The sequence below is a fragment of the Leopardus geoffroyi genome, chromosome C3, assembly GCF_018350155.1.
Source record: "Leopardus geoffroyi isolate Oge1 chromosome C3, O.geoffroyi_Oge1_pat1.0, whole genome shotgun sequence".
Lineage (NCBI taxonomy): Eukaryota > Metazoa > Chordata > Mammalia > Carnivora > Felidae > Leopardus > Leopardus geoffroyi.
In genome coordinates this window covers 52655403-52682613 of record NC_059338.1, presented here as the reverse complement: position 1 = coordinate 52682613, position 27211 = coordinate 52655403, and the positions used below count along the sequence as shown (strand labels likewise).

Here is a 27211-nt window from a genome sequence, read left to right as displayed (position 1 = left end):
GAATCATAATACAGGTTGTTATGAGAATCTGTGAGATTTCACTATTCCTGCGAAAGCAAGGGGGTTGAGAATATAGCAAAGTCGGTTGAATGTGGAGTCTCCAAAGGGTACCCTGAAGGGATTTGGGAGGGAGAGGAGGGGTGGGAGGCCAATTTAGGAGGAAAAAAACAGAGCATTATAAGGATTAGAGAACTGGAGACAAGAGGGGCTTACATTTTAAGCAGTGACTAGGAGAACAAGATCCAGAGACATAGTGGACTTAGTCCTACGGCAGGCTGAAAAGCCCTGGGGTTGTGAGAATTCACCACTGGCGAGCAGCTGTGATGTGGGGTGGAGGGGAAAGAGCAGGGCAGCAGGCTTGGCCTGTGCGTTTTGGCAACAGCGCACCGCAGTTAATGGGTGAGGGCCCAGATTTACGTATATACAATGGAATACTGCTTGGCAATGAGAAGGAATGAAATCCTGCCATTTGCAGCAACGTGGATGGAACTGGAGGGTGTTATGTTAAGTGAAATAAGTCAGGCAGAGAGAGATACCATATGTTTTCACTCACATGTGGAACTTGAGAAACTTAACAGAAGACCATGGGGTAGCGAAGGGGGGAGAAAAGTTACAAACAGAGAGGGAAGGAGACAAACCATAAGAGACTCTTAAATACAGAGAACAAACTGAGGGTTGATGGGGGTGGGGGAGAGGGGAAAATGGGTGATGGGCATGGAGGAGGGCACTTGTTGGGATGAGCACTGGGTGTTGTATGTAAGCCAATTTGACAATAAATTATATTTAAAAAAATTTTTAAGAGATTAAAAAACAAATTTTGATTAGGAAAGCAAATTTTGCTTCATTATAACCCAGGTTTTGTGATCTACAATAGTTTCCTTTTTTCTAATTGATAAATTGTGATCAAGTCCAGAATCATTGCTTGGTGTGATAATGAACTGTGATGATTTGCTTTTGTCTTCTGGCCTGGTTATACTTCCTGCTGCTTTTAGTTCTTAAAGAATTAACAGAGTAAACCCCAGACCTCGAACCAAATATTTCGTATTAATCATTCACCCCTTATACCATTAAATCATATTTTGGGTAGTTCACTATGAAAGTTAAGCAAATTATAATAGGGATTCACTCTAAGTATCTAGTTTTAATCCTCGCTTCTGATTTTGGAGATAGGAAAAGGATGGTTTATTAGAAGTTCTTTGTGTAGGGGTACCGGGGTGGCTCAGTAGGATGAATTGTCAGACTCTTGGTTCTGGCCCAGGCCATGATCTCATCATTCGTGGGGTCGAGCCCCATGACAGGCTCTGTGCTGACAGTGCAGAGCCTGCTTGGAATTCTGTCTCTCCCTCTCTCTCTGTGCATCTCTCTCTCTCGCTCTCTCTCTCTCAAATGAATAAATAAACTTTTAAAAAAAAGTTCTTTGCATAATACATCTGGTATAGTAGTTCTTTGTGTAACACATCTGGTACAATGCCATATCTAAAAGGCAGATAGACTGTATTTGTGACCAAGATGAAGGCACAAAGACAGACCCTGGACTCATGGGAGATGTCAACTTATACCTGAAAGATCTTTCTTCTCCTGTATGGTGACTTCCATGGGAGGAAATGGCATATTTCATGGCAACTTTGTTTCTGATTGTCATCTTGAGCATTTAAGATGTCCTGTATTTTTTAACATCTCAACATCACTTCAGAGCCCCTGGGCTGAGCTCAGAGCTCAGAATTCAGCTCCAGTAAGACTTCTTAACGAGGTGTTTAATTTTTTATTCCTAAAGAGATGTTGCTTTGGGTTTCAGGGGGGAAAAAAGGAAAAGGAAGTCTAGCGGATAGCCCCTAATTACACCTCTAGGTGCACGAATACTACTTGAAAGCAAACAAGAACTAAAGCAATAAGAACAGTGGTGGAAATCCAGTGCGATGCTTACAGCTCCTCCCATACAACCCGTCCCAGTTATCAGCAACATTGTTTTGTTTTGTTTTGTCTGCTGCTGGCCTTTTACCTCACCAAGATGTATATACTGGGACTTAGGAATTCCATGGAATAAGTTTAGACTTCTGCATCACTGCCATCTTGATCAAAGAACTTGACTTTCACACATGCAGATAATCCAGAAATTGAAGGAAAAATAATGTATTGAATAATTTATTGAAGGATTGAAGGAAAATAATTTACTCTAAAAATAACCATTTTATGTGAATGTTAATTAAATGGCACCAAAATGTGCAGTAAGCCTCTCAGAGAAGGAAAATACCTTTCAAAAAAAAAATCTCATTGTTTAATTATTATTGTATGTGAAGATAAAAGCAATTAGGGATTTTATTAGAGATGTATGGAAGTCTTGGGGAAACTTAATAAAATAGTGGTAGATGTGGCAGTATTGATTTGAACTCTCTTTTTCTATTTCAGGGTTTGAATATTATCTTTCATGTAGCCTTGGCTCTCCTAAAGGTAAGTCTGTTTTTATCTTTAAATTGGGCATAATTCAAATGTATAGCCTTTGACTCATTCTAGATTCTTGAACACAACAGAAGACTTTTGTGAGGAACTCTGATTCTCTCCTTTGTTGTTTATTTAGAGTTTGTGTCTTTGTTTTTCTTATAATCTATTTAATTTTACTATCCTAGCACTCCTTCCAGTAACATATAAAGTTGTTTTCATTCATATGAGTTGGATGATGTAAGAGAAAAATTTAAAACCTGTTTTCTGTCAAAATGATGCCAGCCTTTTTCTTAAAATATTTCTTACCATGATAACATCCCTGGAGGTACCTAAACATAGAATTGAGTTATTAGCAAGCTTTTATAATATACTGACTAAAAAAGAAACTGCTACATTTCAATTTGCACTTCTTTCTCTGAGAGCTAGAAACTTGTAAGCACTTTAGAATTCAGTTATAATTACCTTGTTGGATTTTATATCAACATATCCGTGCAGCTTTAACAGTGTGGTAATAGCAAGACATTTGCTGCAGAGTTGCTGAAAGTAATCCAGTCAGTCAGTGTTTGTCCTTCAGTCAGAGATGACATTCTGTTACTGAAGGCGAAAATTGCCTTATTTATTAAAAAAAAAAAAAAAAATGCAGACTCACCCTTTCCCCATAAAACATAGTTGTTAAAATTCCAGACCCTGGACTTGAACAGATTTGGATCTAATTTCAGCTCTGGTGTACGACCTTGGGCAAAATGCTGTAAGTGCTCAGACCCTGAGTTTTGAGATAATAATAGACACTAATTTATGGGATTATTGTAAGAATTAAATATGATGATATATAAAAATCCTTAATATAGTGTCTAGAACATTTTATTGCCTAATAAATTTTAGCTGTCATTATTGTGATTACAGTTATATTCACAGGGTAACTCAGAATTTGTTTCTAGCTTCCCCATCATTCTTCCAAATTTTCCAAAAGATAATGACTTGAAGTCTTCAGAGAGCCACTGGATATTTTATTTCCATACTTAAATACCTTGACCCAAAACAAAGATGTGACATAATATGGGTCTTGTGTACTTCAAGAAGTGGGGTACTCTCCTCACCTCCTATTCTGTTAAACATCTGTTTTTTGTGAAGTTCGTAAATTGTACTTTAAATTGTTCATTCAATAATGAGTTTAGATACGAACAATTCTTATACTAAAGTTATTTTGAGTTTTGGGTTTAGATACGAACAATTCTTATACTAAAGTTATTTTGGAAGTTAGGAAAATATTTAAAATTTCTTCAATAAAATAACAAAAACGGGGCATCTGTGTGGCTCAGTCAGGTAAGTGTCTGACTTCAGCTTGGGCCGTGATCTCACAGTTCACGGGTTCAAGCCCCTCGTTGGGCTGTCTGCTGTCTGCACCAAGCCCACTTTGGATCCTCTGTCTCCCTCTCTTTCTAACCCTCCGCTTGCTCACTTACTCTCTCTCTCGAAAATAAATATACATTAAAAAAATGTTTTTAATAAAATAACAAAAACATATTTGCATGTGTCTTTTAATGAAGTCATGGATCTCTACCTCTAATTTTTTTTATTTGTTTTTTGTCATTAGGACAAATCAAAACCAAAAACTTCCTAAGAACTTTCGGTGTAGGGCTGGGATAAGACTTTTAGAATGCCCAAGCAGTCAAAGTTTTATGTAATTCAGACAACAAACAATACTTAGCCGTAAAGCAAGTGTAAGGGAGTCCAACAAAGTTATGATTTGTCCTATCTTGTCTAATTTGTTTTTAAGCCTCAGATATTATATCTTTCCCAAAATGCCTTTCTTCATTATTTTGCTGACTTTTCTTTACTGGTGCTCTTAGCACACACTTACTCTGTCTTTTGGGGGTAACCCAGGATTTCCTCCAATAAGTATATTTGACCTATACTCTGTGTCAGCAGTGTATCTGCCTGGTCAGTTATCTTCCTGATTAGCAGGTTCTTTTGGTTTGATTGCATTATTTTCATTTATTTTTGTCCATGTTAACCTGATGTCACCTGTGCAGAGGACATTCTCTGGCCACAGGGCAGAAAGGTTTTTGTATCTTCTGTAACAATACGTGGATGTTCATTTAGTGTCATCTTGGAGAACTTACCTAGTTAGAGAAGGTAAAAAGGAGAGCTTTCCCACTAGTGGCCCATATTTACATCCCTTCCTTGTATGAATCTTGGAGCTGTCTTAGAGACAGTATATATAGGCTGAATTGAAGTGTACCAAATTGATCTGATTGCCGGGACCAGATCTTTTTCCACCTGGAAAAAGAATATCCCAAACATATATGACAGTGACTAACTTTTAGCTTCTAATCTAAGAAGCCATATAAAATAATGTATATTTGTTTATATTAAATAAAACAAACTTAGGGACAGTTCAAAGTGCTTATGAGCGCAACATAAGTTATCCATTAGCACATTAAATATCCAGGTGTCATTTGTAAGAGAATTGTGAATTGTGTTAACCAGAGAAAACTATATAATTCTCTCCCGCAGCTGATAATTGAGGGAGCCAAGACCCCAGGTTGCCTAAAGTCTTTTGGCTTAGTAATGGCAAAGCTGAATTTATAATATTTTTAAGCAGCATAATTATAGGTGAAGGTCTCTGTTGCTCAGTATGGTTTAAAGGCACCTACTTTCTGAATGGGAGCTGCTTTCTTTTGGGTTAGAAATAGTCTTCATAGAAAGGCTTTGAGCTAAAAGAATGATTCGCTATAGTACATAGCATCATCAGATCATTTAGGATATTGGGAGTGTCCATTAGGTAGGTTAGATATATTCCCCCAAATTTAATTTATCATATGAAACATTCAATAATCACAGCGTATAGTACATTGTAATAGATTAGAAGTGATCAATCAGAATTAATCTTAGCCAGTTCATGTTGGCTGAGAATTTTTTATCAGAATAGGTTCTTTGCATTCAGACACTGGTTCATTTGATGTCTTATGTGTGCATATAAACATAGAGATAAAGAAAATCCATTCATGATTCCATCCCTAGAGGTAACCATAATAAAAGTTCAGTGTAAGATCTTCCTTCCATGCTTTCGTCTATGAATATGTAAGCATGCATTACCTATCTACATACATATGTATGTATATGTACATACAGATTTTTTAACATGGGTTTGAGGGTTACAGTTAAGATGATGGGAACTGAAAGGTAAATCCAGAACAATGTAAAAGGATGAACATCTGTTTTCTTCCAAAAATTGCTGATGAACAAGACTCTTTTTCATTTAATAATATATGATGACTATCTTCTTTGTCACTACAGACATGTAGTGGTTAAAAGCATGGATGCTGGAGCCAGACTACTTGAGTTCAGATCCCGTCTCCCACAATTTATCTAGCAGTCGTAGATAAATTACAGTTTCCCTATCCCTAAAATGGAGGTAGTAGTAACATCTTTCTCATAGGATTGTTAGAGTTTAATGAGTTAGTATATGATTGGTGCCTGGAAACTTGTGAGTATGACCCTGCACCCAGGTACTATTATTGTGCATAGAGCTGCCTTAGGTTTTTTGATAACTGATTAGTGTCTTATTGTGTATACCATGATTTTACTTAATCGATTTTATATTTAATTTTTATGGATGTTTAAGTTGTTTCTAGACTTTTCCTGTTAGACACACATCCCTAAATTTCCATCTTTGAATACTTATTTAGTATGCAGTATCTTTTGGATAAACTTTGAGGAATGTAGTTACTGGGTCAGACTATTACATGTGCTGGATCACATTTGAATTTTTGATGCATATTGCAAAATTGCTTTCTACTAGCAATATGAGAGTACATTTTCTCCGTATTCTAAGTATGTGCTTTAATGGACAGCAAAAGCAAGTTGTAAAAGCAGATGAAAAAGTAATCATTATACCAATTTGTTTCACTGTAAATAAACAAACAGAGCTCTTCAGGCAGTTTTGAAGAGTCCAATGTTCTTTCATTTGGGAACATCTATTTATTTTTTTTATTTTTTTAGGGAAGCCAGTTGCTGCTGGCTAAATTTTAGAAGAATGCGCCTGGCTTAGATGAGCTTTTTATATTATGTAAAAGTTCTGAAACATATCTGATGTTTTTGGCTTTTCAACCTCTCCACTATGGTCTTTTTTCCTTACCATTCTATTGAAGCTTTTTTTATGAAGTAACTAACAAAATCAGTGGACCTGTTTCCATTTTTATCTTCCTTGAATCTTCAACAGTTATCAAAACCTCATAAAGACATAACACTTCCCTTTTTCTGAAATGCTCTCCCTTGGCTTCTGTCTTTTTTTTTTTTTTTTTTTTTTTAATCTCCCTCTCGCCTTCCTCTCATTTTACTTCTGCTCAGTCCTTTCTCCCCTCTAGTCATTAACTTGGAGTTCCACAGGGTTCCGGCCTCTAAGAACACACTTGGTGCTTCTTCCTTGCTGATCTTGTTCATTCCCCTGGTTTCATCTATAAATGTTCACTCTCATCTTTATATTTAGCCCAGATCCAAATATTTGGCTTGGACTTACCATTTCTGTTTGGATGTTTCAGAGGCACATCAAATCTAAAAGCCAAAACTGAACTGATATGCCCTCCCAGACCTGTGCCTCCTCCAGTAACCTTCACCTAAGTGAAGGTACTACCCAGCTGCTCAAAGCAGAAACCTGAAGTTATCCTTAATGCTCTTCTCTTCTTAATCCCCAACATCTACTGAGTCATCAACTCCTGTTGATTCTACTTCTTAAGGATTTTTAGAATCTTCCCACTTTGGTAGTTAGGCTGCCACACCCTTTAACTTGGACTGTTGTAGTGACCTCTTTCACTAAGAAATAATGAACATGCAGGGCACCCGGGTGGCTTAGTTGGTTAAGCGTCCGACTCTTGATTTCGGCTCAGGTCGTGATCTCATGGTGGTGAGATGGAGCTCCGCATCAGGCTCCGTGCTAAGTGTGGAGAGCCTGCTTGGGATAATCTCCCCCTCTCCCCCGCTCGCTTGTGCATGTGCAAAAAATAGTGGCCCTGAATGACACACTGGACCCAATGGACTTAACAGATAGATTCATAACATTCCATCCTGAAAAAGTAGAATACATTGTTTTCAGGTGCACATGGAACATTCACCAGAAGAGATCACATATTAGGTCACAAAATAGGCCTCAACAAATACAAAAAGATTGAGGCCATACCGTGCATCTTTTCTTTTTATATTTCCATAACCTCATTACATGAGCGGCTGTTTTTCTCTCAACCATAGCCTCAATGAGACTGGAGACAGACTGCACAATCAAGGGAGCTAAGCAGGGTAAGATCAAGCACCCTCCCAAAATTAGGAGGATAATTCCTATGAGGGTTTTGAATCCCCCCAAGAGTTGAAAACCATCCCAAATAACTCCCCGGGGTTTTCACCTTTCCAAGTCTGGACTGGACATGAATAACCTTTCTCATTGGATCTGTGATCTCCTCTATGACTTTTCCCTCATCATCTATGTTTAGGCAGCAGTTGCTCAGGTTAAGTTTTCCACAAACACCTCCCTCAGAAGCAAGCAGGTAATCTAAGGCCAAGCGATTTTGATAAATGGCATTGCGCATTTTGGTTTGTTGCCTGACTATTAAGAGCTCTGTCAGTTTCATTGGTTATAATTTCTACAACTGCTTGCAGTCTGACTATGTGGTTTAGCATGTAAATGGGAGTGCGGTAGCCCCAGGACCCACCCTCTGCCCAGGTGGCAGGGCCACAATAATGGATTATATGCTCAGGAGGCCATTCATTATCTTTCCTTTTGCCAATTTTCAAGGCACGCCACTTTTTTTGAGCCTCTCTATCTCCGTATATTTGAACTCCCAGATGTTCTCCCCTTGCAAGTGGGAGTAGGAATAAAGATGGATGGATAGTCCCCAGCACTCATGACCCTGACCAGCCTAAGGAAAGTACTGTATAGGCTGTTCTCCCACATACCCAGTATAGTCTACCTGGGGCCTGCCATTTGATGGCTGCATCAGTGTTGTCCCAGTCCTCTTGGAGATGAGAGAAGTTAAACAAGGGGCGAGGGTCTGGCTCAAGGTGACCCGGGGACCCCCACCCTTGGGTTTCCCAGGTGGTTGAATTATAAAACCTTTGGCCTAGGCATGTTAAGTTTCCAACAGGGATGGTGAAATTTTTTCCCCATCGGGCAAGACAGTTCTTCCCAATGATTGAGGTTTTGAGGAGCCAAACCCCGGTAGTAGAACTGGGATATTTTGTTCCATTATAAGGCTTGAGGGGATCTAATTCCTTGGCCTCCCATGGCCATTGTTCCCCCATGCTGGTTCCCCCACATACATAGCATGAAGAGATCTTTAGGGTCTGGGCTGTAGTCTCTGCCAGGGCTAGAAACAAGTTCCTTGCTGGGACTGAAATGGGAGGGGACTACTTCTTATTCCCTTACAGAAGGAGTGGAAGACTTGATGGGATGTGGTCGTATGGGTGGTGTAGTGACCGTCTTGAAATATAGCACAGTCCTTGGGTCTGCCTCGCCCATAGATTCGGATGTCAATTCGGGTGCCCCATTGCCATTTGTAGTCTTCTGGGTTAATGATGGTGAAATTAACAGGGTAACAGGCTTTTGATTGACAACCTGATGTAGCAGCCCCCTTCTAAAGGAGTGCTGTTGTGACTTCTTTTTTCCCAAGAAGCCTATGAAACACAGCTCCAACTGGAGCATAAAAACTCAGGTATATAGGCACATAAACCGTTCTCCTCACACGTGTATTTGTTACTGAGTCAGTATTTTCATTCCCAGTCTAAGCCTCCACATGGTATATCAAGAGTCCTTGGGCTCTCCATGACAAGTGCCCGCTTTTTTCGTATGACAGAGGCTTTTGGGCCAATAGCTATAACTGCACATACATCAAACGGTATTGACACCGGACACTTGGGGTTAGTGATTTGTGTCCAGCTGATCAAGACTCCCCCCACCTCCCGAGAAGGTCAGACTTCTAACCAATCTCCATTTGGGGAGTATTGTGGGTGAAAGCAAGTGTATTGACTTCCCCGGTGGCAGATGGAATAGGTGGACTCATTGTGTATGCATGTCCCCACGGTCCTTCCCTGCCATGAGAAATGGGTATGGTACAGTAAGGTCCAGGTGACTCCTTGGCCTGACCTGGTTATGCGAATACATGGGTCACATAAGTGGGTGAAAGCGGGTGCTAACAGAAACCTCTTGCCACATTTCCAGCTGACTGGGGCAACCTCTGCCAATCCAATAGCAAAAAGTAGGGGGAAAAGTTGCAATAATAGTGAGAAACAAGGGGTGACAGTGCATCACAGTAAGGAGGCAGATATAGGAAATAAGGACAATTTATTTATTTCACTGGACTGGCGATTCCTCAAGCTTCTGTCGTGCGTAGATTGGTCAGCTTCTGGAGTGACTAATGCAGGGCAGTGGTCCCCTGCCGGAGTCTCTGGCGTTGCAGATTGCTTCTTCGTATGGTCACCTTACACTGCGTGGATGGATCAGGAATGCACTCCCAGTCCCAGGATGCGGGCTTCACTCTGCTGTGGTGAATCCAGGGACCCACCTCGGCTACTTTTACTGCAGTAGGGGTGAACAAAATGACAGTGAACAGGCCCCTCCAAAGGGGTTTGAGTGGTTGAACATTCCACTCCTTTGCCCGTACGGCATCTCCTGGCTCAAAGGAGTGAGCATCTGTGGTCAGACTCACAGGCCATTGCTCTTTAACCCATAGGTGTAGGGCAGTTAGAGTAGAGCCCAGAGCTCTGTTGCCTTAGGGTTAAATTGCCTATCTCATTTAAATCCCCACTTACCTCCTTAATAATTGGTGAAGAGCACCCATAAAGGATTTCATAAGGGGAAACCCCTGTTTGCTTATTGGGGCTGCACCTGATTCTAAACAAGGCTATTGGAAACACCTGGTCCCAGTGCAGGTGGGTTTCTTGGCACAGTTTACTTAATTGTAGCTGCAAGGTTCTGTTCATTTGTCCCGCCTTCCCGGAGCTCTGGGGTCGGTATGTCGAGTATAACTTCCAGGTGATCTTTAGCCCTGTTGCCACCAGCTGCACGACCTCAGCCTTGAACGCTGGCCCGTTGTCTGAACCCATAGTGATGGGGATCCCAGATTGTGGGATGATTTCCTTTAGAAGAAGTCAGGCCACTTCATGTGCCTTTTCTGTGCAAGTAGGGAAGGCTTCCACCCAGCCTGAGAAAGTATACACAAAGACCAACAGATATTTACAGCCCCAAGCCCGGGGTAGCTCAGTGAAGTCCACCATCACATTTTCAAATGGGGCTCCCCCGACACTCTGCACCCCAGGAGCAGCCTTGCGTCCCTGACATGGGTTATTCCGGGTGTGGGTTTCACACTGCTCACATACCACCGGAGCTATGCTGGAGAGTCGAGGGATGTAGAAATATCAGCTTAACATTGTTTCAGGGGCTGTGCGGCCAATAGCAGTCTCCCGATGGAACTGCTTGACAAAGGCTGGAGCCAGGGCCTCAGGAATTGTCACTCAGCCGTCTTCAGATTTCCACCGTCCACCTGGGAGGTAGTTTCCATTTTCATGGTGTGAGTAATTAGGGTCCCATCTGTCAGTGGGTTAGGGAACAGTGTGGTGGTTAAGGCCGCTGATTTTGTTACTCCTTTGGAAGCTGCTAGCTTTGCCTCTTGGTCTGCCTTTCTGTTTCCCCATGCAGCCATGGTGTCTCCCCTTTGATGTCCCTGGCAATACATGACTGCCACACTTTTAGGGGCCCACACAGCATCTCAGAGTTCAAGGATTTCCTCACCATATTTTATGTCCTTTTCTCCGGAGTTTATTAGACCCTCCCCTTTGTATAAGGCCCCACGTACGTGGAGGGTGGTGAAGGCATATGTAGAGTCTGTGTATATATTAACACGTATCCCTGCCGCCAGTTGCAGGGCTCGGGTTAGAGCAATTAGCTCTGCCTTTTGTGCCAAAGTCCCCTTCGGCAGGGGCTCTGCTTTAATGACAGAGTTCAGTATCACCACAGAATAACCTGCAAGACGCTCTCCCCTTTTTACAGAACTGCTACCATCAGTGAAATATTCAGTGTCGGCGTCTCTGAGGGGCTGATCCCTCAAGTCTGGTCAGCTGGCGAACACCTCTTCCATGACTTCAATACAGTCATGGTCTGGCTGGCCTGGCCCAACAGCCAATAGAGTTGCAGGGTTCAGGGTTGGCATTACTTCCAGGTGGATGCGTGGGTTCTCCCATAGCATTCCCTGATATCTGACCATCCTGGCGTTGGTTAGCCAGGACTGTCCCTTGTATCCCGTTAATGTCAATACTAGATGTGGCACTCGGACTCTCAATTCCTGTCCCATAGTTAACTTGTCAGCCTCAGACACTATGAGGGCCATGGCTGCTAGTGCCTGTAGGCGGTGGGTGGCGGGGGGGCGGGGCAGCCTTGGGCCACAGAGTCAAGTTTCTTGGAGAGGTATACCACCTTGTGATGCCATGACCCCAATATCTGAGTTAGGTCAGGCCCAGGGAGTCCAATGCACTCATGGACATACAGAGAGAAAGGATTGGTCATGTCTGGGAGCCCTAAACCAGGCGCATTAGTAAGGGCTTGCTTTAGTTCCTCGAAGGCCTTCTGCTGTACTGATTCCCACATCAGGGGTTCCCTCTCTCCCCCCTTTTGTAGTGTCATAGAGGGGTTTTGCCAGGACTGAAAAGTTAGGTATGCAGATCCTACAGAAACCTACAGCCCCAAGAAACTCTCAAACCTGGCGTCAGGTTTTGGGCTGGCAAACAGCCTGCTTCCTCTCTGGCCTGGGTTGCGCTACCCCGATACAGGTGGAAGCCAAGATATTTCACCTTTTCCTGACAGATCTGGGCCTTTTTTCTTAAGACCTTGTAACCGGTTTTCCATAGGAGGGTAAGGAGCTACTGAGTTCCTTCCATGAAGCCCTCCTGGAACCTCCCAGCTGGCACCACGTCATCCCTGTGCTGAAGCAGGACACAGTCGTATTGATCCACCGCGAAGGCTTTTAAGTCACTTAAGTCACTGCCAAAAATGGTTGGGGGGGGTAGCTTTGAACCCCTGAGGCCACCTGGTCCAAGTTAATTGGCCCTTGTCACCATTTTCAGGATCCTCCCATTGGAAGGCAAAGGTCAATTAGCTTTGGGGGGGGGGGGGCAGGCGGATGCAGAAAAAAGCATCCTTAAGGTCCAAACAGGTGAAAAAGGTGGCTTCAGCAGGAATGAGCCCCAAAAGTGTATAGTGGTTCGGGACCACTGGGTGTGTGGTGACAGTTACCTGGTTTATTGCTTGCAGGTCCTGAACCAGCCAGTAGTTGTCTGTGCCTGGTTTTTGGACAGGCAAGAGGGGCGTGTTCCAAGGCGACTGGCAAGGCCAGAGGATCCCACACTTTAAAAGTCTCTCCAGCTGTTTCTGGATCCCAACCTGTGCCTTGTAAGGGATGAAATATTGTCTCTGGTGGCTGGGCTCTGCCCTGGGCTTTAATTCTACAACCACAGGGGGTATGTTTCAGGCCAGTCCTGGTGGGCCGTCTTCAGCCCACACCCCTAGGACCTTAATGGGAAGCTCAGACACTGGCTGTGGTTTTTCCTTGAGATTATAAAGGCGCCACTCCTCCCCTTGGGGAATCGTGAGAATCATAATCTTTGCTTCTGGTTTCCATGGGGTGAGAGCAGCCTGTCCCCGAGAGCTGAAAGTTATCTGGGCCTGCAGCTTTCCCAATAGGTCATGGCCCATTAGAGCCACAGGGCAGTCAGGGAAGTATAGGAATTCATGGATGACTTCATGGCCACCTAAATTGCATTGCTGAGGCAATAAGAAGGGGCATTGTGTCTGATTGCCTGTGGCCCCCATGATGGTGCTTGTGTCTGTGAGAGGGGGCCCACGGGTCAGGTCACTACTGAGTGTTCTGCTGTAGTATCTACCATAAAGTCAGTGGGTCGGCCCCCCACATTCATTCGGACCGTGGGCTCCTGGGGGCCGAACTAAATAGACCCCGGTCTGTCCTAGTCCTCTTCGTAGTTCTCCATGGTGGCTGGCCCCACAAAATTGTTTTTGGGGGCCCCATGAGACTGTGGGGCCAGTTGGGAAGCTGCCCTGGACCACATGACCTCTTTTTTTCTGCTTGGAACCTTGCTGAGAATTGTCTGGCCTCTGGGGACATTGACTTTTCCAGTGGCCCTCCTGATGGCAGAAAGCACACTGATTCCATCCTATTTTTGGCCTATTTTTGACCCTCCTCCCTGCCGCTCCCCTTTCTGGCCTTGGCCCTTTTCCTGCAGGGCCCTCTTCTGGGGGTGTTTCGACTGCTCCGGCAAGGGGCAGCTAACAAATCTGCCTATTTTTGCATCCTTTGGCGTTCTTCCTTCCGTGCTGCCTGATCACGGTCAACAAACACCTGGGTTGATACTTCTAGCAACTGACTGGTATTCATGCCAGTGAAATCTAGTTTTTGCAGCTTGTGCTGAATGTCTCCCTGGGCCTGACCTACCAAAGCTGCATTAATCATCTGCTGGTTGGCGGGTGCTTCCGGATCAAAGGGAATGTAGAGACGAAATGCCTCACACAATCTCTCATAAAATTGGCTCAGGCTTTCCTTGGGTCCTTGGAGCACTTCTGATGTTTTACTCATATTTTATGGCCTTCCCCCTCCCCTTTCTTTATGCCATTTAGAAGGGCTTCTTGATATCATTCAGTCCTTGCAAACCCTCCACCTATACTTGAGTCATTTGGGTCCCATTTGGGGTCCTCCCCAGGGAAGTGAGCCCGAGCATAGGTCTGAGGGTCTAGTGTCCCAGCCGGGGCATTTTCCTCTAAGCATTTTAAGGCTGCCTGAGTAACTCGACAGTGCTCCTCTGTACTGAAGAGGATCAGAAGAAATTGGCAGCAGTCCGTCCAGGTAGGTTTGTGGGTTTGAACTGCATTAGGTCAACCGCAGCCTGGGGCTTCTCCGTGTAGGAGGTGGTATGGTGCTTCCAATTCAGGAGGTCCATAGTGGTAAAGGGTTGGCACATAGAAACACGTTGGCCTCCTTGGATCTGGCCTTCCTGATCATAATAGATGGGTCCCCTGGTTGCCCTCAGTGACATCTGTAGGGCTCTCCAGTGTGGCTGCAGAGAGGGGCTGCCTCTGCTGGCCTGATCCTTTAGTTGTCATTCAGGAGGCATATGTGGGGTCAGGCTGGTGGTCCGGGGGAGTCAGTCACATTTCGGGAGGCCGGTCCTGGGGTGTTCGTCACATTCGGGGAGGCCGGTGGTGCTAGGGATGGTGAGGCCTTGGGGCCGGGGACAGACTCTGATGAGATTTCTGCAGTTAGGGCTGCTGGGGCACAGGTGGCAGTGAGGGGTACAGTGGGTCATATGGTGGTGGGGTTTCTTCAGGTTTTCCCGACAGTATGGGCTTTTTAATTTCTGGCTAGTATTTGGAGGAAGCCATCATAACTTACAGCTCTCTTCAATGTAGACTTTTAACCAAGGAGGCCAGGATAGGACCAGGTCTTGCCAACAGTCAATATAAGGAAATTGGTCAGGGTGGCCTGGGTCCCCTGCAATGACCCTGAACACTCGGTCAACTAGTTCCTTATCAAGTGAGCCCTCAGAGAGCCAGCCCACCCCAAATGATGGCCAATTTCACAGAATGTCTGGAGCTTTTCAGGAGTTAATTTCACACCATAATTTCCTGAATATCCCTTTTTTGAAATTTCTCAACATACACTCTAGGGGAGTCAGTTTACTCTGCTTTCCACCCATTTCCTCCCCCTAACAGAGGACTTTCACGCACACGAGGGGGGAAACAAAGGAAGGAGGGGGGACTAGTTTGGAGAGGACATACACTCACTTTGCCCGTTTCCAGCCACTCACCTCTTGGAGATATTTCAGGCGCCTCTTAGCTTTGACGGGTTCAGTTTCAATCCCTGACCCAGGTCAGACTCCCAAGGAAGTCCGACACCACCTTAAGCCATATGAGGTCACCACAGAACCAGGGATTGGGACTCAACATTTGCTTTGGCCCTTGGTCAGGTCGGAACCTTCCTGTTGCCCATCTCATTCACACGACTCCAGCCCAACGCCCTACATTCAGCGCCTTAGAGTTGCAGCTTCATTCCTCGTCCCTTGTGAAATTACTAGGGCAATTCTGGGAGGTGATCAGGTTCCCCTTCTGCCTCTTAGGGGCAGGTCTACCAAAACGAACCTCGGTTCTTACCAGTCTGATGGGCGACACTCCTTACCCTGGTTCCTGGGCCTCAAGGGTTCCATTAACACACATGGGGCCCTTGCCCCCAGCTCACTGGGACAGACTAATCTCCTATGGATCAAGTAGTTCACTGGCACCAGGCAAGGTTACTTTTCCTGGCACTCCGAGGCTCGTACCTTGGTGACAAAGGAGGTGGAAACACACCATCTCCGAATCTCAGAAGAGTCCCCAAGCAATGTAGCAGGATTCTTGCACAGAGTTGTAACACCAAGGCTTTTAATTTCCAGGAAGCAACTTTTATTCCTGCCGGCACTGCTCAGTTGGGTTCATACCCAAACAACTGAGCACCCAACATCACATGGCATGGTTTGTTTTTTTTTAATTTTCTATTTCTTTGTCTCCCATATGCGGTAACACACATAAACATGCGGTCTGATCAAGTCATCTCCATTTACAAGGTCATGAGGGATGTTGTCATGTAGGCATATAGCCAGGTTACCTTGAAGTTTTCGCTCCCTTTTTTTCTCTCTCTCCTTAGGGAGGGGACCCTACCACACAGCCCCTTCTCTTTATTTGGTCATAGAGTTTATTTATTCTCCCAGTCTTTGGATCACTCTCCAGTTTATCAGTTTGAATGTGAGTGATACCCAGTTGAAAATGTGGGATGGGATGAGTTCAGGATCCTCCTACTCCTCCATCTTCTCAATCGCCCAAAATTTCTTCATCTAAGGTTTTTATCATTGCAACTCTTACATTTGGGGCTTTGGTCCATTTTGAATTTGTTTCTGTATATGGAGCAAGATACAGTATTACGGTCATCCTCCCCCACCAAATAATTCATGTGGTGAAATCTTAACCCCCAGTGCCTGAGACAATGACTGTATTTGGAGATAGAGTCTTTAAAGAGGTAATGAAGTTAGAATGAGGTGATTAGGGTGGACCCTAATCCAGTAGGACTAGTGTCCCTGTAGGGAGAGGAGGTTAGGACACAGTTGTACACAGAGGGACAACCATGTGAACACTCAGGGAGAAGACAGCCATCTACGAGTCAAGGAGAGAGGCCTCAGAAGACACCAACTATGCTGACACATTGGACTTCTAGCCTCCAGAATTGTGGGAAATTTTGCTACTTAAGCCACTCAGTCAGTGGTTCTTTGTCACAACACTCCTGATTACATTTGTTGAAAAGACTGTTCTCTTCCCATTGAATTGAATGATCTTGGCATCCTTGTCAAAAATCAGTTGACTATCGACACATGGTTTTATTTCTTGACTCTATTCCATTGATTTTTGTCTGTCCTCATGCCAGTACCACACTGTCTTGAGTACTATAATTTTATAGTTAAGTTTTGAGATCAGGAAGTGGGAGTCCTCCAACTTTGTTGTTTTTTTTTTTTTTTTTTCAAGATTGTTTGGCTGTTGTGGTCCCCTTGCATGTCTTACATAGATTTTAGAATCCATTTGTTCATGAACAAAGGATATTTCACGAACACAGGATATTTTTCCATTTATTTAGGTTTTCTTTAATTTCCTTTTTGTAGGTTTATTCATTTTTGAGAAACAGAGAGAGACTGAGAGCAAGTGGGGGTGGGGCAGAGAAAGAGAGGGAGACACAGAATCTGAAGCAGGCTCCAGGCTCTGAGCTGTCAGCACAGAGCTCGACGCGGGGCTCAAACCCACAAACCATGAGATCATCACCAGAGCCGAAGTCCAACACTTAACTGAGCCACCCAGGTGCCCCTTTAATTTCTTGAAACAATGTTTTGTAGTTTTCAGTGTACAAAAGTCTTGTGCTTCTTTTTGTTAAATATATTTCTAAGTATTCTGTTTGATGCCAATGTAAATGGAATTGTTTTCTTGATTTCATTTTAGATTCTTCATTACTATTATCTAAAATTATGGTGATTTTTCTATATTTATCTTGTATCCTGAAACCTTGCTGAAGTCAGTTTTAGCTTTCGTATGTGTGTGTGTGTGCATGTGTGTGTGTGTGTGTGTGAGCTGTTTATATATGTATATATAAAACATATATATAAAACATATATATATGATATATATATAACATATATAAAAACATATATATATATACATATATATATCATATATATATATGATGTCATCTATAAGTACTTCTTTTCCAATCTGGGTGCCTTTTCCTTTTTCTTGCCCGTTGCCCTGGATAGACCTTCCAGCACATTGTTGAATAAAAAATGGCAAGAGCAAAATCCTTGTCTTGTTCTTGATCTCATTTACTTTCCTTCAGAAAAGTTTTGTTCCTTAGAGCCCCATTTCTGGATTACCACTACCACTGCTGTCACCACCACCTTTTGCTACCACGTGTGGTAATAATTTGGCCATATTAGAATGATGAGTGAATTACTTCCTAAAGGTCAGGATGACAATTGCCACGTATCAGGAGTAGTGAAACCTTTCCCCTTATTTTGGGGAAACCTCCATTGTACTCACACGTATAATGTTTCTGTCATCACTGTGATTCAGAATAGACTTACAGGAAACTCCAGTGTTTTTTTTTCCCCTTTGGCAGCTTTATTGAAATATAACTGACTTTTTTGGTAGGCTTTAGTATTTCTAAAAGAATCTTTGTGTGTGTCTGAGCTTATGTTATCTACTTGCTTGATGTTGAAATTTTTATCTCAGAGATTATTGATTTATCCCTGCCTACTCCATTTTCTTCAGTGTTCAGCTTTTAGAAAGAAAAAAATTCACATTACATGAGAAATAAGAAATACATTTATATTGTAGTATTTACTTTTTTCTTTTTTTCCTCTTCAGCTTGTGTGATTCTGATTCATATTTCAAATAGAATCTAAAGGCTTAACTGTACTATCTCTTTCCTTTAACTAAACATCTTCATATCAATAGCCTATTACTACAGGCCTGGATTTTTTTTTTTTTTTATCACTGCATCTTCCTTCCAGAAATCTGTCTGGAATTCTACAGGAGAAATAGCGTTTTGTGTTCCTTATTTTGACCCCCATCAGACCTTTCCAGCTCACCCTGCTGTCAGTGGGCTGAAAGCTCTCTCAGAAGCCACGCTCTGTATGCCCCATCCTGCTTCCTGTTTCCTTGTTCAGCGCCCCTTCTGTGGCTAAAATAACCTCCCATCATTTCTTTTTAGGCTTTCTTCTTTTTTCACATTTAATAACACTATCATTTTGTAATTTTCGCATGTTATCCATCAACTCATCTACTATCCTCTATTCTAAACTCTCTGAGGACCCATGAAATGCACTGTATACTAATAACATTGTGCATTTATTTATGTGCTCATTCAGCAAATGACTTTTGAGCACCGGTTATGAGCCAGCCACTGTGCTTAACGATTAGGATACACAGTCGATATTTAGTTCCTTTCCTTAAGTTGTTTAAAGTGTCTGACAGTCCTCTAATGTATATGAGCAAATAAAGTATCTTCCTCTCACTTCCCTCCTCCTCCCTCAAAAAAAAAAAATCTGCCTGCCAATCTACAAAGAGACTGTCCCAATTTATTTTACTTGTGTCACAATACCATAGGTCCTTACAGCAATAGAATTCAAAGTGATTCTTAATCATTAGTGTACCAAGAATCCTCTAAATTCTAGGATTCCTGGGATTCCTGAATGTCTCCTCACACCCATCCCCCATCCCCAAGAGCTGACGAGGCAGTTGCAGAACCAAAAGGGTAGGAATACTCATGTGTTGCTTAGAGCAGGGATTCTCAGCCTTAACTGTACATCATTTCACTTGTATATTAGAATCAGCTTTTAAATTTTTCTGATTCTGAGTTTTACCTCAGACCAGTTTTATTTGAACATCTAGGTGGGACTCAAGCATCAGTATTAAAACAAAACAAAGCAACCAGGTGATCCCAAAGTGCAGCTAAGCATCTACCAGGCATTCACAGTTACAATTAGAAAATTAATAGTCCCGGGGTGCCTGGGTGGCGCAGTCGGTTAAGCGTCCGACTTCAGCCAGGTCACGATCTCACGGTCTGTGAGTTCGAGCCCCGCGTCGGGCTCTGGGCTGATGGCTCAGAGCCTGGAGCCTGTTTCCGATTCTGTGTCTCCCTCTCTCTCTGCCCCTCCCCCGTTCATGCTCTGTCTCTCTCTGTCCCAAAAATTATTTAAATAAACGTTGAAAAAAAAAATTAAAAAAAAAAAAGAAAATTAATAGTCCTCATGTTTATTGTTAACAGTTCCTATTTTGTCTGTGTTCTCTATGCTCCTCCTTCCCAGTGCCCCCTCATTTTCAGGATTGTAGAGGTGCTCAATAGGGCCTGCAAGGTAAGAATTAGGGTAGGTTCCTGAGAAGTCAAGTATAGGGGGCTCCTTGGAAAGGGAGGTAAAAAAGCCACCTGAGTTGGGGTGTGGATTGTGATTTAGCTAATTCATATGGGATTACCAAGGGCTCCTCAAACCATAAAACTTAATTTATAAGGCATAACTCATCCAGTATTAGTATCTTTAAATCAGCAGAAGAATGGAGACAAAAGGCATAATTAAAAAAAAAAACAAAACAGAAAAATTCCCAAAGTGGGGCTTATTTATTTGAGAGAGTAAAGTATCAGTTGTTATTAGCACCATGCTGATTAAATATTCCTTTGACCTTTCAAAGTACAATTTCCCCTTCCCTTTCTGCTGGTGTTGGGAAGTAGGAACAATTTATGTTCCAGTGGCTCTCTCCCATCCTGGGTTAAAGACCAAGAAGTGAAGAGGAACATATCTTGAAAATGGAAACTGGATTTCAGTTCTCCCTAGTCTGATTCACCAACGTGGGTTAGAGGTTCTTGTTTCTATGTTTGAACATGGTGACATAGGGAAGGGCTGAAATTGGAATTTTTGTTTCTGTAACTGCCATCCTGGTTACGAAATCAGAAGTCTAAAGACCTGGTTAAAAAACAGAAATGAAGCAACCTGTAAACCTTCTTTTGGACCTGTAATGATTTTCACAGATGGAAGTAGTTTTGTAATTCCCATGAAGGAACAACTGTTGTCCTGTAGGTGGCAGTAAAACACTACTCCTGTGGAAGAGTAGAAGAGGACCGTCTAGCACTCAGTTCTTGCCAGTTCCAATTAATCCTGTTTTCTCCCTCAGACATAACTTGTTGTTTGAGTGTTTAGTTTCTTCTTAACTGTTCTCCAGTGTGTATCTTTGGCTTGATAATAGTGTAGTTTTAAGGTGCCATCTAGTAAATGCTAAAACAACCCATGCAATTCAGGGTGCAAGATACTCAAGGAATTTTAAAGTTCCAGAAATAATGTGTTATATGGATTAGGGATCTACATCAGAAAAAAAAAAAGTATATCGTCATGGTATTATGCATGTATTATATAACATCTTAAATTTGTTGAAGTGATTTCTGATTGACTTCTCACGAAACAATCCACAAGGCCAGGACAGGAGGACAGTTGACAGAACGTGCCACGTCCACATTGTCAGTAATTCGTGTGAACTTAATGTACCCTAAGAAATATGAGGTCACTTGACATAGATAAGAGCAATATCATCCAGTGTCTCCCTTGTCCTATTTCTATGAGAAAATTAGGTAATTTTAGCACAAACTCACTGAAGCTTTTCTTTCTCTCAAGCTTTTCTGAGACATGTTCTGTCTTCATTTCAAGGTTAATGTCCCACCTTGGTCCTTGAGCCCAGCTTTCCTGCCTCCCTTTAGAGAAGCCCGTGGTGGTTGGTTAGTCCTCTTGTCCAGCAGTCAGTGAGTGCCTGTAGTTGGCAGGTCGTAGCCCAGGTTTGGCATCTGGCAGAGGGGACAGTCTGGATCCTCCGGTTTTTGGGAGTCTAATGGAGGAAGTTACGATTCCGTGTGATTGTTCCGGGGCTGTAAAAGGAGCTTCAGCACCCAGAGGCTGGGTGCCAAATCCATTCTGGGAGAACCAGGAAAGATTTACAAAGGTGGCAGCTTAACTTAGGGGAGGGCATTACAGGCAGAGTGAAACAGCATGTGGAAGAGGCATGAGGAGGAATGGCCGAGGTAGGGCCTTTGCTAGGCTGCATCAGACGGGGGGTGCATGGAAAGAGTCTCTGGAGGGGCTTTAACCACATTTCTGCCACCAGTTTACTGTGGGATTTTCATCAAATCATCTAACCTTCTAACCCTTAATTTTTTCATGTATGAAATGGAGGGACGGGAAAATATGGTTTCTAAGGCTCTAAATTTTTGTTTTCTTGGCTGTCAGTCTATGCTGTGTGTATGTATGTATTTATGTGTGTATATGTATGTATGTACACACACCCTATGTGCCAAATACAGCCATCTCGGTCCTTTATGAATACAGAAGAATCATCTTATAATTAGCTTAATTGTGTAAATGCTTGACTGAAATTTATCTTTGTGTCTCTTACAAGGAAAAGTTTGCAGAGCAATATAATAAAATTAGGAGGAAAAGAATATTCAGTCTGTTATAGTTCTAAATGAATACCAGCAAATGGTTTACAGTCCTACTTAAAAGCCCCTTTAGCATGATCTTTGAATCTGAACAACTCATTTGTTCTAAATTAGTGACATATTAGTGTGTGTGTGTGTGTGTGTGAGAGAGAGAGAGAGAGAGAGTGTGAGAAGATGTGTGGATAGTGCACACATCTCTGTACTACCATTATTCTTACCGGGTGTTTCCCGAGTAATATGTTGGATTTATATTTTAAAAATCTGACAACTATCACCAATAACTATGTAATTGTGTAGCATTTACCATTTGTGATAAGCTCTCAAATGCATTTAAAAAATAATAAATAAAATTAATGGCACACACCTATCATTTGTGGTGCACCTAAAATGTCTCTGGTGCTATGCTAAGTACTTCTAAACTAGCTTTCGTGACCTTTAATTCCCCCCCCCTTTTTTTTAAATTAGAGTAAAATATACATAACATAAAAGTTATCATTTTAGGGGTGCCTGGGTGGCTCAGGCAGTTGAGTGTCAACTCTTCATTTCTGTTCAGGTCATGATCTCACAGTTCATGAGTTCCAGCTCCACGCTAGGCTCTGTGCTGACAGTGCGGAGCCTGCTTGGGATTCTCTCTCTCTTCCCACCACCTCTCCTGCTCACTCTTTCTCAAAATAAACAAACTTTTAAAAAAGCTATCATTTTAGCTGTTTCTAAGCATATAGGTCAGTGACATCCAGTGTTATACAGATATCACTACCAACCATCTCCAGAGTTTTTTCAACTTCCCCACATTGTAACTTTGAGCCCATTAAACAAGTATGCGCCATTTCCCCTAGCCCCAATTCTTAGCGGCCACCATTCTACTTTCTGTCTCTATGAATATGACTGCTTTAGTTTAGGTACCTCCTGTAAGTAGAATCGTACATTATTTGCCCTTTTGTAACTGGCTCATTTCACTTAGCATAAGGTATGCACTTTATTTTTTTTTTTTCAACGTTTATTTATTTTTGAGACAGAGAGAGACAGAGCATGAACGGGGGAGGGGCAGAGACAGAGGGAGACACAGAAATCGGAAACAGGCTCCAGGCTCTGAGCCATCAGCCCAGAGCCCGACGCGGGGCTCGAACTCACGGACCGCGAGATCGTGACCTGGCTGAAGTCGGACGCTTAACCGACTGCGCCACCCAGGCACCCCAAGGTATGCACTTTAAAGATCATAAAGAGAAACTGGGGCACTTGGAGATAAACTGAATGCAACAAAGATGTCCTGACAAACAAAACTCTTTACATAACACAGGCAGGATTTGGTGATTATAACACAAAGTTTGAATGTCCTCAAAAGGTCTTAAATTCTCCTGACGTGGATTGCCTTTTTTTCTGGTGCCTTACAAAAAAGGACAATGTGTGGATTACATGCTTCACTTTAATACAATCAAGTCACTAGTGACTTTATCCAAATATCTGAAAAGAAAATTGCCTCATCAAGAGGGGAAAGGTCTCTTGCATCTTTGAACATCAGTCAGTAAACATAATATTTTGTACCTACTCTGCTCTAGGCATTAGCCACGACCCAGTGATTTCTATCCTTGAGCATTCAAAACCTGACAGTTTATAGACAGTTCCCTAATTTATGAACTGGTTAGTGTCATTTAATATCCTCATTTTACAGATGAGGAAACAAAGGTTCTGAGAAGGTAAATAACTTGGCTAAAGTCATTTAGATGAATGACATAGATTCAGAACTGGGCCTGTCTTACTATAATAAGAACTAATGTTCTTAACCACTAAACTATGGCAGGTGTGTGTGTGTGTGTGTGTGTGTGTGTGTGTGTGTGTGTGTAAACCCTCTAAGTACCCTGTGAAGAAGAGATCATTATTCCTACTTGATACTCAGTCCCAGTAGCTCTTCTTCAAAATTCATGCTTTTTTACATTGTATAGTTGGAATCCCTCAAGTTGTAGTGAATTCAGCTTCCATTTCAAAAATCCATGTTGACATTCTATGAATGAAAAGAAAGGTTTTTATCTAAGTTGTTTGAAGATTGTGTAGGGGAAGGAAATATTTACTCAGTCTTCTTAGGGTCTTTGGCTAGATCTGAGAATTAAACTGACAAAGACAAATTAACTGAAAAAGCATACAAATTCATTTTTCCCCAATGTTTATTTATTTTTGAGACAGAGATAGTGTGAGTGGGGAAGGGACAGAGAGAGAGAGGGAGACAGAGAATCCAAAACAGGCTCTGTCCTGTCAGTGCAGAGCTTGACCTGCGGCTTGAACCCAAGAACCATGAGATCATGACCTGAACCCAAGTCAGACACTCAACTGTCTGAGCCACCCAGGTGTCCCCAGCATACACATTCATTTAATATGTTTAAATGACAAGAGAGCTTTTATAAGGAAATGAAGACCCTAAGAACTGGTTAAACTTGAGTGTTTTTATGCAAGGTTTGAGAAGAATGAACAGTTGTAGAGAAATATGTAGGACCAAGGGAGTAGGAGCTAAAAGTAATAAACTGGGGAAGGGGTGCCTGGATGGTGCAGTTGGTTAAGTGTCTGACTCTTGATCTCTGCCCAGGTCATGATCTCACAGTTTGTGAGTTCAAGCCCCACATCAGGCTCTGCACTGATAGTGCAGAGTCTACTTGGGATTCTGTCTCTCCTTCTCTCTGCCCCTCCCCCAATTGTGCACACACTTGTGCTCACATGCTCTCTCTCTCTCTCTCTTTCTCAAAATAAATAAATAAACTAAAATTTTTTTAAATAAAAAATTTAAAATAAATAAGCAAATGTAATAAACTGGGGGAAATTTCACAAAGCCTGCTTCTTTGGGTTCTTCTCCATATCCTTCTGTCTTGGAGGTAGGGATGTTCCTTTCTTCCAGGTTTAGGGAGGGCACTTCTCACTGAGGGTCTTATGACCTGGTTCAGGGGAGAAGGGCAGAGGAGGATCAGAGAAACCTTCCTTCTTCTGCTGTTTTGTCAAACTTTTTTAGCTTAAAACATTCAATACGCCAAGGCGCCATATTTGGCGATAGTGTGTTCCAAGCCCCGTCAACTGTATGCTCAAAGATAGTTGTCCCACTTTTCAAATGTCACTGGTTGAACAGGACGAGGCAGAGTCAGAGCAATTAGGAGCCATTGTTACCTCAATGAATAACTGAATTTAGGCTAATGAAAACAAACTCACTGTCAAGAATGATCATGAAATTAAAATATTCTCTTCTCTTGACTGGCTAGAATAATATTTGATTTCTGAGTTATGCCTATCTATTTCTTCTTTCATAGCCTTTATGATGTAGGAAGTCCTCCCTGAATATTATTTAAGGCCCTATTCAAACTCCTCTTCATTCTGACCAATCACTGTGTCTGAGCTGATCATAGGGAGATATTATCAGGAGACTTTTGTCAGAGGATGTCCCTGCCCGATAAGTTTTTATGACCCTTTTTATCTGCAAGAGTTGCTAGTATTGCTTTTCAGCATGAAATAGACTAATTTTGTTCATTAAAGTGCTGACAGTGTTGATGACTCACTGTAGGAATCGATTGATATTATCACAATAATATAACCAGTCGGAGGAAATTCAACTGAAGCATATAAAAATTTATTTGATAGTTGGTTTATGCAGGTTGAGAAAAGGTTGAAATACGCTTCTTTTACTGGAAATACAATAACCAAAACCCTCATAGACTTGGTCTTTTTTTTTTCTCCTTTGTTGTTTTCCTTTGACTAAGGAAATTTGATTTGGGCAAAGCAAATGAATTTAGAGCAAAATATTTTATTTGTGACATTTGTAACCTTAATTAATTAGGGTATAAAACTATAGAAAGCTTACGAAAGAAATTGAAGAAGGCACAAAAAATGGAAAAAAATTCCATGTTCCTGGATAGAGAGAACAAATATTGTTAAAATGTCAATACTACCCAAAGCAATCTACATATTCAATGCAATCCCTATCAAAATAACACCAGCATTCTTCACAGAGCTAGAACAAATAATCCTAAAATTTATATGGAACCAGAAAAGACCCCGAATAGCCAAAGCAATCTTGAAGAAGAAAACCAAAGCAGGAGGCATCACAATCCCAGACTTCAAGCTATACTACAAAGCTGTAATCATCAAGACAGTATGGTACTGGCACAAGAACAGATACTCAGATCAATGGAACAGAATAGAGAGCCCAGAAATGGACCCACAAACATATGGCCACCTAATCTCTGACAAAGCAGGAAAGAATATCCAATGGAATAAAGACAGTCTCTTCAGCAAGTGGTGCTGGGAAAACTGGACAGCGACATGCAGAAAAATGAACCTGGACCACTTTCTTACACCACACACAAAAGTAAACTCAAAATGGATGAAAGACCTAAATGTAAGACAGGAAGCCATCAAAATCCTCAAGGAGAAAGCAGGCAAAAACCTCTTTGATCCTGACCACAGCAACTTCTTACTCAACACATCTCTGAAGGCAAGGGAAACAAAAGCAAAAATGAACTACTGGGACCTCATCAAAATAAAAAGCTTCTGCACAGTGAAGGAAACAATCAGCAAAACTAAAAGGCAACTGACAGAATAGAAGGTATTTGCAAACGACACATCAGATAAAGGGTTAGTATCCAAAATCTACAAAGAACTTATCAAACTGAACACCCACAAAACAAATAATCCAGTGAAGAAACGGGCAAAAGACATGAATAGATTACTTCTTCAAAGAAGACATCCAGATGGCCAACCGACACATGAAAAAATGCTCAACATCAGTCACCATCAGGGAAATAAAAAACAAAACCACAATGAGATACCAGCTCACACCTGCCAGAATAGCTAACATTAACAATTCAGGCAACAACAGATGTTGGTGAGGATGCAGAGAAAGAGGATCTCTTTTTGCATTGCTGTTGGGAATGCAAACTGGTGCAGCCACTCTGGAAAACAGTATGGAGGTTCCTCAAAAAACTAAAAATAGAACTACCCTATGACTCAGCAATTGCACTACTAGGTATTTATCCAAGGGATACAGGTATGCTATTTTGAAGGGACACATGCACCCCAAAGTTTATAGCAGCACTATCAATAATAGCCAAAGTATGGAAGGAGCCCAAATGTCCATCGATGGATGAATGGATAAAGAAGATGTGGTGTATATATACAATGGGGTATTACTCGGTGATCACAAAGAA

General features: G+C 42.2%; 1 protein-coding gene across 9 annotated transcripts in view; it reads left to right on the top strand.

The window, feature by feature from the left end:
- Positions 1–27211, top strand: part of RABGAP1L (RAB GTPase activating protein 1 like) — a 767496-nt gene that overhangs the window by 545024 nt on the left and 195261 nt on the right. For all 9 annotated transcript variants that reach the window (XM_045452833.1, XM_045452836.1, XM_045452834.1 and 6 more), the window contains one exon: positions 2407–2448. In XM_045452833.1, the coding sequence (XP_045308789.1) occupies positions 2407–2448 (42 nt within the window). The remainder of the gene's footprint in view (positions 1–2406; positions 2449–27211) is intronic.